The 11,651-nt window shown below is 40.3% G+C and overlaps 2 protein-coding genes across 2 annotated transcripts; both read left to right on the top strand.

The window, feature by feature from the left end:
* Positions 1–724: 724 nt before the first annotated feature.
* Positions 725–5,453, top strand: cfap99 (cilia and flagella associated protein 99). Its single transcript, XM_031847746.1, has 15 exons — positions 725–1,043; positions 1,119–1,263; positions 1,350–1,444; positions 1,550–1,656; positions 1,726–1,903; positions 2,098–2,178; positions 2,499–2,567; positions 2,734–2,823; positions 2,923–2,999; positions 3,302–3,506; positions 3,688–3,829; positions 3,921–4,072; positions 4,164–4,369; positions 4,460–4,622; positions 4,759–5,453. The coding sequence occupies exons 1-15, from the start codon at positions 930–932 to the stop codon at positions 4,864–4,866; spliced, it is 1,932 nt and encodes a 643-aa protein (XP_031703606.1). The 5' UTR covers positions 725–929; the 3' UTR covers positions 4,867–5,453.
* A 432-nt stretch (positions 5,454–5,885) lies between these two features.
* Positions 5,886–11,522, top strand: LOC116383734 (laminin subunit gamma-1). The gene is made up of 9 exons (XM_031847796.1): positions 5,886–6,041; positions 7,561–7,734; positions 7,855–7,993; positions 8,106–8,194; positions 8,482–8,545; positions 9,588–9,676; positions 9,786–9,898; positions 10,005–10,161; positions 10,688–11,522. Exons 1-9 carry the CDS (start codon positions 5,993–5,995, stop codon positions 10,843–10,845), a joined length of 1,032 nt encoding a protein of 343 aa, XP_031703656.1. The 5' UTR covers positions 5,886–5,992; the 3' UTR covers positions 10,846–11,522.
* Positions 11,523–11,651: the final 129 nt, after the last annotated feature.

Genomic DNA, 11,651 nt, shown 5'->3' with positions numbered 1-11,651 from the left:
AATCTTTGATTGAACATTCACTTTTAAGACAGATAGGACTAAACATATTTAGTCTGTTGAAAGTATACATTTGAAATGTAAATTTGTGACCATAGAATGACAATCCATTGATTTTGTTTACATGTCCACAACAAATGAGTTTATGTTAATCAGATTATGGCAGGAAATCAGATGAAGCCTTGTGAGACTAAAACCCCCAGTTTGCATGTGATTTGTTCAGTAATCAGCCCCTCTTTTTTTTTTTTCTTCCCCCCCCCCCCCCCCCCCCCCCCCACACTAACCCCTCAAACTCTGGTGTGAAGTTACTCACTTTTCCCTACAACAGTTTCTTGTTACAAATACACATAGCCGTTAATCTGGTTATAATTACCAGCATGCATTCCCTCTTTCCTACCTCACGTCAATGTGCTCATTCACAACATTTCCAACAGTCCGTGAAGGCAGCGCACGGCTCGCCCAGACGTCACACTATGCAACGTCATAATTATTGTTATGGCAGCCAACAAAGGATCAGACTGCCACACTGTTAATCTGCACACGTTGGATTAAAGCCTTGACGCTTTTATTACATGTTGAACAAAAAACAGCCTAATGATAAAAACACATTAAAAAACATCTGTTATAAATTCAGATGTATTTCGACGCTCCCTGTTATAAGGCTCTCCTCATTTAACCAGCTGGGATACATTTCTGTTTACGATAGTGTGTTGCTAAGCAACGACTAAACATGGCAACGGTTTGCGCTGAAAACAAGCGTTGCACTTTCTTTAAAACAGCACGCATTTAGTTGTGACTCAGGTAGCGTTAGAAGTCAAATGTTACTTTTTACACATTCTGTTGGCCTGCTGTATTTCTTCAGGCTTTTCTGCAAGCAAAGACCTTTCACCACAGTTATCAATCTCCACTAGCTTTCTGCAGATCGATACCAAATGGCATCGGGCTATGGATCACTTGCCAAAGAGGCCATTGTGCTGCTCGATAAGTTCAGCGCTGGCAGGCAGTGTTTGGATGACTTCATGGAAGATGCTTCAAAGGATCTGCAGGTAGGGTTATAGAGTCAGATCAGTGCTGCTTGTGCTGACACCTGAACGTCTCATTCATCAGGCTGTGTGTCACAGATCATGGATGCTCTGCAGAAGACGTTCATACTTGATGTCGTCTCCGGATGCATTGAGCACAAAAAGTTACTGGACGTGGTTATCAATGTCTTCTATGGCCAGAAGGGGAGATGCTTATCCAGAGGTGACCGCAGCCAGTTTGTCAGTAAGTCATTGAACTAAATTTTCTAAATTATAATCCAAGTTTGCCACTGACATGCATTGATATAGATTGAATATGCTGTTCTTCAGTTATCTGTTACATCGCCACCTTTTCTCTCGATGACCTTGGACTTCAGTGTTTTAGCCACATTATCAAATCTCTGGACGTCCAGAAGATGCACACAGTAAGAAACTCTCAAACAGCAGTGTGTAGTTGCATTGGAAATAACCAGCAATCAATAGCTCCATTGAGGTGGCCTCGTGTAAGTGTGCATTGTGTTTGGCTGTAGTTCCTGACTTTCTTCTTCACAAATCTCACCACGTGGATACAAGAGGAGTGGAATAGTATCTATGATGCTGCCTATGTGGAGGAACGCTGGATTTACCCTTTGCTAAGGTAAAAAAAAAGACAAAGAACCAATGTTTTTACAAAGGCAAAGACTGAGTGCATATCATTGTCCATTAGATGGCGCCCTGAGATGGATATTCTCTTGGACCAGCTTGTTGTCAAAATATCTCACAGGAATCAGGTCAAGAAATCCCCAATCAAAACCACTGAGCCCCAGGAGTTCTCTCTCACCAAACCTAAACCTCCACCTCTGCCTGTGCCTGAGCTCATTCCACAGCAGGAAAAATCTAAACCAGTAAGTCTCATCTACAGTTATATACAATATTTTCTTCAAACATTGCCACACACTGTTACTTGTTGTGTGTACTGTCTTACATAGACTATAAACAAGACATTAAGCTGTATATATATATATATATATATATATATATATATATATATATGTGTGTGTTGAGGCTGCGATGGACTCAAAAGGCTTTTGTTTCACAGGTGCCAAAAAGCACATACAAGGCTCCAAAAGAGATGCAGGTGATGAAGGAAATCAAACAAAAGAACCATCAACAGACTGTGGTAAAATATCTGCTTTTAACATTATCATCAGTACGAGGCTCATGACATCTAAAAGGAAAAAATATGGTCCGTCGCATAAACGTAATACAAAAGAAAACAAGTTTGACAGAAAGACAACTGACATGAGCAACAATTAAACAGAACAGACACAAATTGCATTACAGCACATTCAAAACACAAAAAAAAAATGTTTTCTAAATTATCTTTTTTTGGAATTAAATTCTGTCAATGTGGCATATACGAGTGCTATCATAGTATCACAATGAATACGTATTCTTTACATGCCTCTGTAATGATATTCTTCTTGTTTTTCACTAAAGGAACTGCTCTATGAGGCAAATATGAAACAGTTGAGATGTGCAAATCCACATAAGTCTGAACACACCCAGGTAGGGGCTATTGTCTGTGTTTCACATGGATTTCCAAGGCAACGTTATTGATTCATGACCGAGCTTACTTATATAGAGACGGAAGGAGAAACATTTACTATTGAGTGAGTCAGCAGACATTTCAAAGTCGGTTCACACTTCTAAAGAACCTTCATTTGTCTTGCAGAGAGTGATGTCTCAGATTAAGAAGGACTTGGATTCAAAACTTAAGTTCAATTCACGTCATTCCTCTGGAGCACCACCCTCCAGTAATAAGGTGAGATCTTATTATTTCACCTGCTTCAGTGCATCAGAATGATGGTGATGGATATCAACTCATGTAGGCGTAATATCCACTAACATGTGCTTATTGTAGCCCAGCAAGCTCAACAACGCAGCCATTTTGAGGCAGGGGGCGCTATTTGACCGTCAGGTGGAGGAGGAGCTGCAAAGGTACAATATTTACCTGCCAATGCTTAATATATTTTAGTGGGATTATTCATCTGCACATAATCAGTATCCTGCCTAAGGCAGTACTAGAATGAACTGTCAAAACAATTTGAATCTGAGCAACATTAAAATTGTACTTTGCCTATTTTGAGAGTTTTGATAATACTTGTCTGTGATGTCTGTGTGACTGAATTGTCTTGTGACGTAGTGCATTTGTGATATGTTCTCAGGTCTGTCCTGCCAAGAGGATCTTTGATCTCCTCAAATAAATTAAGTCATTTTCTGCACTTGTATTCGTGACACAGAATGGAGCGGCTGGTGGAGGGGGCACGTGAGCCCTCGTCTTTCCTCCAGGCGCAGAAGGAGATGCGTGAGAAGGACCTTCAGGAGGAGCTGGCCATGATTGAGCGCAGGCGTCTGGAGGGACGCATCAGCTATGAGGAAGCAGCTATGGCCCGTACACGCCTAATGGAACGCAACCAGAAGACTGCTCAGCTGAAGAAGGAAGAGGTGGGTAAACATCCCTCGACAACTAATAAGAACCAGCACAGGAGATTACACAGTACTTTAAAGTGTGTGATGAGACGGCCCACCTGTTCTCTAAAAACACCCTTTAAGATGTCATTTTAAAGGGATTTACAATAATGCATGATTAAAGTGTTTTTTTTATGGTTGTTTTCTTTTCTTTTAGACAGCTCAGCTGATGCGGAGATATGCTGAGAAAAGGCTGCAGGAGGAAAAAGAAATGAGAGACTTGGTGCAACAAGTGTCAGAAGGACACAAGAACTCAAAGACAGCTAAAGAGAAGTTACAGAAATTCAAGCGGAGTATAGGTAGGCCCTCCGCCTCTTTGATATCACATGTGATACAGTGAGACATCACTTTTTCCTTTTCATTCTCACCAATCTCACGCAAATTCCACAGTGAAAGAAGTCGCAGAGCAAAGACGAGAGCTACTTCGTCAAGCACTGGAGGAGGCACAAGCAGAGCTCTGCAGAAAATTTGAAGTGATCCGTGAAATCCACGCCATCGAATCTCTTCCTCGTTTTAGAGTCAGGAATTTTGACAACACAGAGGTGAGTGAAGGAAAGCACGGAAACCATCTAACATTTGAGAAGAACGTTCCCTTACCTCTTGAGTCATGGGGAATCTGCTGTCCCATGTCAGTCTGCAGGCCATGAGCTGATGGGAGAGATGTCCCTGGTGGAGATGAAGGAGCGTCTGGCCCTCCTGAGGGAGGCGCAGCAAACAGAGCAGCAAGAGAGACGGGAGCACATCCTGGAGGAGAAGCTGAACAAGAAGCAGCTGCTGCTGGATAAGCTGGACACAATCAACCTCCACACAAGAGCGCTGGTACAGGCTGCTGCCATCAGGTCAGGAAAATGTTTGGCTCTGACTTAATTATGGTCAGGTGGAAAAACATGGGGCTGAAACATATTCATGATAGTTTTGGCATGTTGCAGGAAAGAGGAGAGGAAAGCCAGGCCGGCGATGATTCAGGATGAGACAGTGTTGGCTCTGCAGAAGAAGCTTGAAGAGAAAAAACTAGAGCGCCAAAGACTGAAGCAAACTAAAAGCAAGAAGCCCTCTGAACAGGAAGCAGCACAGACAGGGACACACACCAAAGTGAGTATGAAATCCAAACCAAAGAGGAACTTCTCTCAGTGAGCAAGTTGTAAGCATTGTCTGGTTTTGTTAGTGTTGGCATTTTTCTTGCTTGGAGCAGTAAAAAATGGTCTCTCTCTCTTTCTTTTACTGCCAGAAAAGCCTGCCAGTGAAAAGCTGGGAGGAATTGGAGCTGAGCTTAGAGAGTCACCTCCAGAAGGACGCTCCTTATGTTGTTCCTCAGACAAAAACATTCAAGACATAAATATGCACAACATGCTCCACAAATCTGTGAATGATTCACTTTAGATCAGAAGGATCATTAGTTATATTTGTTGCAAGAAATGAGAATGAAAAGCATTTTATCTTTTGTCACTTCATTTGACACATTGTGCATTAAATTGCTGTAAAACTGTTTGAGTGAAACATGATTTATTTCCACAATTATTATTATAATGTCTTGTGGATTTCCTGTGAGAGATTATACTGTATTGTTTATCTTGAATTGTAATACGTAAGTGTTAAGTTGTGTTTTTTATGTCCGATACATGTCACAAATGTGTTCCCAAAGTGCGTTCCACCCACCTGTGGCATGAAAAGGGAAGTGGACCTTCAACTTATGACGTATGAAGAAAATTTCCCTTCCCAAAAAAAACGTTGGTGTTATTTTTGTTGCGTGTATATTATGGTAACAAGTTACTGTACAAAATATCACTCATGATTACTCATCATCAAGACTATGCACAAATGTCATCCCCATTGAAAAGCAGAACTATAGCAAGTATAGCACATATGACAGCAAACCTTTTTAAGTTGTATTTTTTTACAATGCAATATTATTTGTATCTAAATATTCACGCATTACTACATGTATTTGTATATTAAAAATAATTTTACTTACATGAGGACTATAGAAATGTACGGGAAAATATTTTTTCATAATAATAAAATCTTAATTATTAATTAATGTATCAACAAATATGATTTCAAATTGATAATGATTTGTTAATTATAGTATACTGTCTATCTATCTACTTGTTTAGAATAAACAGGAATAATTCTCTATGTAAAGGTTTACTAATAGATTTGAGTCATTGGCATATATTACACTGTAGCCTATAAACATGTGATTTTAACCACACAAGAGGCAGCGTCGCCCCTGCTGGCTGTTCCGTGTAACAACAAGACATCTGTCTGAATCGGGCCATTTTCCTCAGCTTTTCCCTGTAAAGCAAAATCACATGATGTGTATTTTGTCATATGACACACTGATGCGAGGACTGATCCCTCTGCGAGCGAGCGTCACAGTCGTCCTCTGTGAAAGCACTTGTCCGGGATGAGATGCTGTAGCCTGACATTGTTTGGTGGTAGTACTCGATAATATTTGGAGGATGGACTGCCGGGGAGTTCTTCCTGCAATATGCGCCGCTTGTTTCATGGGTAAGTTGTACTCTTCTTCGACAATAGCTGCTGTCATACTGCAAAGGTCCATTATAGAGAGATTATTGAGATATAATAAATACCACAGCGTTATCTCGCCACTTAAAACATGAAATGTGATTATAGCTCATTGTTAAACTTATTATAGAATTTTGTTGTGGATTAAATAAAGTATAATGCACTATACATGGAACAAAAAGGCATGTAATGACAAAAACTAAATGTGAAAAGTATGACACATATACTTTCTACAATATAAGTTCATTATTTGGAAAGATGTATCATTAAAATCGTACTTTTTTTTGCACCCAAACTTCATAACAAACTTTTTTCTCGTGAAAAATGGCAATGGAGTGAATGTACTAGTTTACTGTGTTTTAATGGTGGAAATTATACTGATCTTATGGTATCTCGCCGTATTACTAGAATCTCTCTGTAGGGACGTCATCATTTTGCTGACATAAGAATCTGATCCTGCCAAACATTCAGGATTACAGCATTTCTTTCTGCCAGTTCAACAGAAGTATGTGTCCAAAACGTTTGAGGAAGAAATGTTGCCAACCCAGAAAGCCAGCGATATCACATGACCCCCTTTCTGAATAATTGCATTTCATGAGAAGGATGGCTTGTATTCAAGGCAGCACTTAAGCACATGGCTAATGTGATTACTACTACAATATGGGATCTGTTTCGCTGATGCTCTTATACCTGTTGTCCTCACTTTCTCAGTGATTTAAGACATCACAATGACATCGTGAGAAGACTTTTATATGAGGAGAACCACCTGCAACACTTTTTGTTTTTCATATCTTGGTTGTGCTCGGTTTGGATCCATGTTCAGCGCATGTTTGAGAAGGAGGGAGACTGATCTACAGTGAATGTACTTTGATCAACTATTTACCACTAGAAGAAGAAGAAGAAGATTTTACTTTGGTGATATGTATTTTTATGTGTGAAATAGTGAGCAGAAACAACAAAAAATAGAGACTGTGTGAACCAGTGAAGCAGGCAGAGATTAGAGGGGGAGAGATCAGAGTTACCCCCCCCCCCCCCCTTTTTTTTAAGCCATAACTATTGAGAACATATTTAATTGTATGAGTGGAGTAAACTGTATCAAACGCAAAGGATTAGACAACATACTCCAAAAACCAGAGAGATTTGCATTATCTTTGGTCAGCTGCAGGTCAAATCCTTTTATTTTATTTATTACATAGCTTTTTCAATTTTTTGGAGCATTTTATGCCTTTGTCAGACAGCTAACAGTAAAGGGATGAAACAAAATGACGAGAGAGATCGGGAACAACATGCAACAAAGGTCCAAAGCTGGATTCAAATCAGGGACGTTGCAGTTCATGATTAGGCCCTTAAACTCTACAATGACTACCAGTACTACCCCAATTATCAATATTTGTATTCATTAACAATTGTAGAAAAATTTAATAGTGGAGTTTGCATTACAGCCCTGTATCAGCCCACTACAGGAAGACGATTTGAAACATTCAGTGTGCTTCTCTTCCAGGCATGGTGTTGAGCCAGACCACACTTACCCCTGCTGTGACAAACACCACTCTCATCGAGAATGTGACCAGTCTGACCGTAACTCCCGTGATTCTCAGCAGCACGACCCCGGGCTGCTTTGCATTCAACACTTCGACTTGTGAGCCCTGTGCACCGGGATCTCAGTACGACAACAGTGAGTCAGCAGCGCCATGTTATCTGACTGGAAGCCTCAATTTTAAGATGTCTTACTGCAGCAAAAAAAACTGTAAAAAGTAAAGTAAAAGATAAGAAATGTGTCTCTGTCCCTCCCCAGACACCTTGCTGTGTGCTTGCTGCTCTGACCCTGGGCTGTGTCTATTTCCTGGAGCATGTCTGCCATGCACCACAGGTTTCTATCAGCCACTAGCAGGACAGCAGCAGTGTCTGCCCTGCAACCGGGGCTTCTACACAAAGTAAGGACACAGATTGTGCCAACAAATTATTTTACTTTGTGTTAACTACTCTACTGTGTACATTACTGGCCAATGTTGTGTGTATTTTACACTACTTTACACTCCTGCACAGTTTTACTGGAAGTCCAGTATGTCACCCCTGCCTTCCTGGATCCTTCAACAATAACACCGGCAGAGACAGTTGCTCAACTTGTTCACCAGGTGTGTTTATTTAGCTTTAGACGAAAACTCAGTTCTGTTGTAAATCAGTAACTAGTGATGCATTCAGATAAAAACAGCAGTATGCTCGCAGAAATGATATATATATATATGTAAAATCTCTTTACCAGATCAGCTTTACAATCTTGTGAATGGATAGATTATCTAGATATAAAGATATATGATTTCTAATTTAAATGCAATGATCTGAACATAGTTTCATAAAATCTAAAACTTGAGAGAAAACACGAATCACATGTATTGAGTTATTTTCTGTCTGCCGCTTTCAGGTTTCTTTTCATCGCAGCAGAGCTCGACTTCATGTGCACCATGTGCACTGGGAAGTTTTTGCAAGTAAGTTGGAGTTGTCACCAGGTTTCTGCTCCTATTTCTGTGTCTTTTGTTGTTAGTAACTAGGACTGAATCAGTGTGGAACACTCACTTATCTAACAACATCACATGATTTCCTCCCATGGTTCTGTTTGGCAACAAAGACTAAACACACACACACACACACACACACACACACACACACACACACATACACACACACAAGATCAGTTAGACAGTCGCTGCTTTGATTAATCATCAGATATGAAAATCAGGTATGAAAAGCATAAGGCATGCACATATGAATGGAGCTTATAGAACTGGACTCAACTGGACATGTAAGATGGTGTTCAGTAGCATGATGACCATTATCAATCCACAGATACGGGCTAAACTCTGCGATGTCTTGAAATCTTTGAGGCGTCTTGATCAAAGCAAAGGGGGAGGAGTGTAAAAACAGCAGTTACACAGATCTCCTTCCAAATATCTCTACACATTGGTAGACCAAGAACACTACCTTAAGGCTCAGCTCTTTACCGTGTTATATTTAATCTTAAGCTTCATTAAGCGTCCAAACCACTGTAATTTTACATACATCGGAAAGATTGAAAACAGTTTTCTAATGATTTCACCCTAATTCGGCAATGAAATATTGACATTGCTTTTACAAGATGTGTGTAATATTATCCAAGCCTTTGCTTAAGGGGAGACACTACAGGTGAATAGGGTAAAAAAAACCATCAGATATTACCATGTAACTTCTCCAGTTGATTGTTTACATTGAGACAATGCTCATAGTGTCTCGCCTTAAACTTTGAATAGCAGACCTACATCAAACCATTGCTTATATGTTTGTTAGCAGTGTGAAACCAAACTGCAACAACAGCTCGAAACTAAATCCGTTTTGACATTTCTCAAAAATGCCTCTGTTACTTGTGGCAGCCCGTGAAAACCACAGGAGGCTAGTTTGTCCATTTAAAGCCACAAATAAGCGTCTCTCTCTCGCTCTCTCTCTCTCGCTCTCTCTCTCTCGCTCTCTCTCTCTCGCTCTCTCTCTCTCTGACAGCTCCGTTGGTTGTAGCCAGTGCCAGATGTGTCCTGGAGGAACAGAAGCTCTACAGACTGCAGCTAGAGACTGCACACCATGTCGACCAGGTAACGTAAACCCACAGGGCCTTGTTAAGTCATGTTCATTTATAGGTACTGTGGCTCATGAAAAGGGGAAGCATGAACATCCAACGAGATGATATCTGGTTTTGAACAGGCATGCACAAGGCTCCCCATCAGACTATGTGTCAAATCTGCGGGAGTGGCTTCTTCCAGATCCACTGGGGCCAGGAGAGCTGTGATGTATGCCCAGATAACCACTACTGCCCTGTGAGTACTGCACCCTCCACACTCTGCCTAACAAGAGAAAATCAACCTGTGTGTGTTGGACAAAGTTTCCGCGTATATTTGGTGACAGAGCATGTTGTTCTCTCAGAGTCCAGACGTGAACCCCATTCAGTGTCCCAGCGATGCGTTTTGTCCTGAGGGCAGCTTGTCTCCAGGCTACTGCATGGAGACTTTCTTCCGCAAAGAAGGGGACACTTGTGAACTGGCCCCTGTCACTATTGCTCTTTTAGTTATTGGAGGAGGGGGTGAGTAACACCTAACTATCCAGTATGTTTTCCTGATATTTCTGAGCTTCTTTCAAAATGCATCTCTACTTAACACCATGTTACAGGCATTGGATTACAGTTATGCTTTTCAAACTGATTGCATTTATAGTTGACAAGCTTTAAGCGGCAAACTCCAATATTTATATAATCCTATTACAACACAAAACAATTTCTTTACAGTATGTTTTAGCAGCTGGTGTTTGTCACACTAATGGTTCATAGCTCCCTTATGCACGCCTACTTTCGATAGGGTCAGAGCTTATTTTTCACTTGTTAAAGGAAATGAGCAAAGATGAAACAAATTAAATATACAGTGGAACTTCAAGTTGAATAACTGTCACAGAAACAGTAACACTTTCCTTTTTGCGCACTGAGATCACTTCATGTACAAATGACATAATGAAAGTCATGCCGACATATCAATACTCTCTTTGTGTATTTATAATAAGCCCAACTGTAGATTCCCTGTAACATCCTCTGGTGTTTTTTCTCTCTCTTTCCTCAGTGGCCCTGCTCTTCATCATTTTAATGGTTGTACGTCGACGGAAAGACCCTGATGGAGAGCTGTCTGTAGCCCGAGCTCCATTACTACGCAAAGAGCGACCCCAGGGTCGATACTATGGGATCCCCTGTGATGCACAACCTGTATATGCTGGCTGGTGAACCAAAGGACCGCATCTTAGCTTTCTCAAGCGCTTGGTGGGACAAAACCAACTGAAGTCTTATTTTCATATGGGTCCCAACCAAAGACAAAAGGACTGATTGTAAAACCTTGGACTGGTGCCTTGAAAGTACTTTGACAATCCATCCTCTTTTTTACGTAGTACATTTGAATATATTATTGAGAAACAGAAGTTTTTTGTGAATTCTTGTAGTTTGACACTGTTACAGTTGTCCCATTCAGCGACAAACACGCTCCATTTGTAAACTAGATTATTGGATTGTGAGAGGTATGCTGGAACGGTGAAAACGAGATGCATGCCGTGACTTGGTGGGAACCTCTCTCTCTTATGAATAGCACTTTTTTGTTTTACAGCGATAACTGATTTACTTTGCACTTAAGTGATGGTAGACTTGTGGATGCCTCCATTAACTGGTAGTTCCACAGTTACAGAGAGGTGTACATAAACTGTGGTTGGTCCCTTGTGCTTTTTAATGCATTAGGAACATCATGTTGATTCATTGATACCTTTGCTCAATGTTTTTCATCTGCTTTTTTAAGGTTTTATTTGTATGTTTCAAAAGAAAATAAATGCAAATGATTGACTTGAGCCTAATTCCACACTGTTTTGTATTAATTTGAACCATATTGCAAACTTTAAAAATAAAGAAAATAAAGAAATATATATATGTGACAAAAAAATAATAACATTAAACTGTTACTGTTCCAATTTGTAGAGCAACATTTAATAGAACAGAATTTAACTAATTCACCCCATCCAACCTCTTTGGTCATCATCAAAAAAATC

This window comes from Anarrhichthys ocellatus, unplaced genomic scaffold, assembly GCF_004355925.1.
Source record: "Anarrhichthys ocellatus isolate YVR2014 unplaced genomic scaffold, GSC_Weel_1.0 scaffold7, whole genome shotgun sequence".
In the NCBI taxonomy this organism is placed as follows: Eukaryota; Metazoa; Chordata; class Actinopteri; order Perciformes; family Anarhichadidae; genus Anarrhichthys; species Anarrhichthys ocellatus.
Note: the sequence above shows the minus strand (reverse complement) of the source record. Positions and strands in the feature narration are given on the sequence as shown.

What these genes read in the sequence shown, in the direction of transcription:
- cfap99 (XM_031847746.1), top strand. Translation starts at nt 930, where the DNA reads ATGGCATCGGGCTATGGATCACTTGCCAAAGAGGCCATTGTGCTGCTC. An exon ending in AGCAGGAAAAATCTAAACCA is followed by an intron (nt 1,904 to 2,097) that starts GTAAGTCTCATC and finishes TTTGTTTCACAG; the next exon opens with GTGCCAAAAAGCACATACAA. An exon ending in CACCACCCTCCAGTAATAAG is followed by an intron (nt 2,824 to 2,922) that starts GTGAGATCTTAT and finishes TGCTTATTGTAG; the next exon opens with CCCAGCAAGCTCAACAACGC.
- LOC116383734 (XM_031847796.1), top strand. Translation starts at nt 5,993, where the DNA reads ATGGACTGCCGGGGAGTTCTTCCTGCAATATGCGCCGCTTGTTTCATG. An exon ending in GCACTGGGAAGTTTTTGCAA is followed by an intron (nt 8,546 to 9,587) that starts GTAAGTTGGAGT and finishes TCTCTCTGACAG; the next exon opens with CTCCGTTGGTTGTAGCCAGT. An exon ending in CTGCACACCATGTCGACCAG is followed by an intron (nt 9,677 to 9,785) that starts GTAACGTAAACC and finishes GGTTTTGAACAG; the next exon opens with GCATGCACAAGGCTCCCCAT.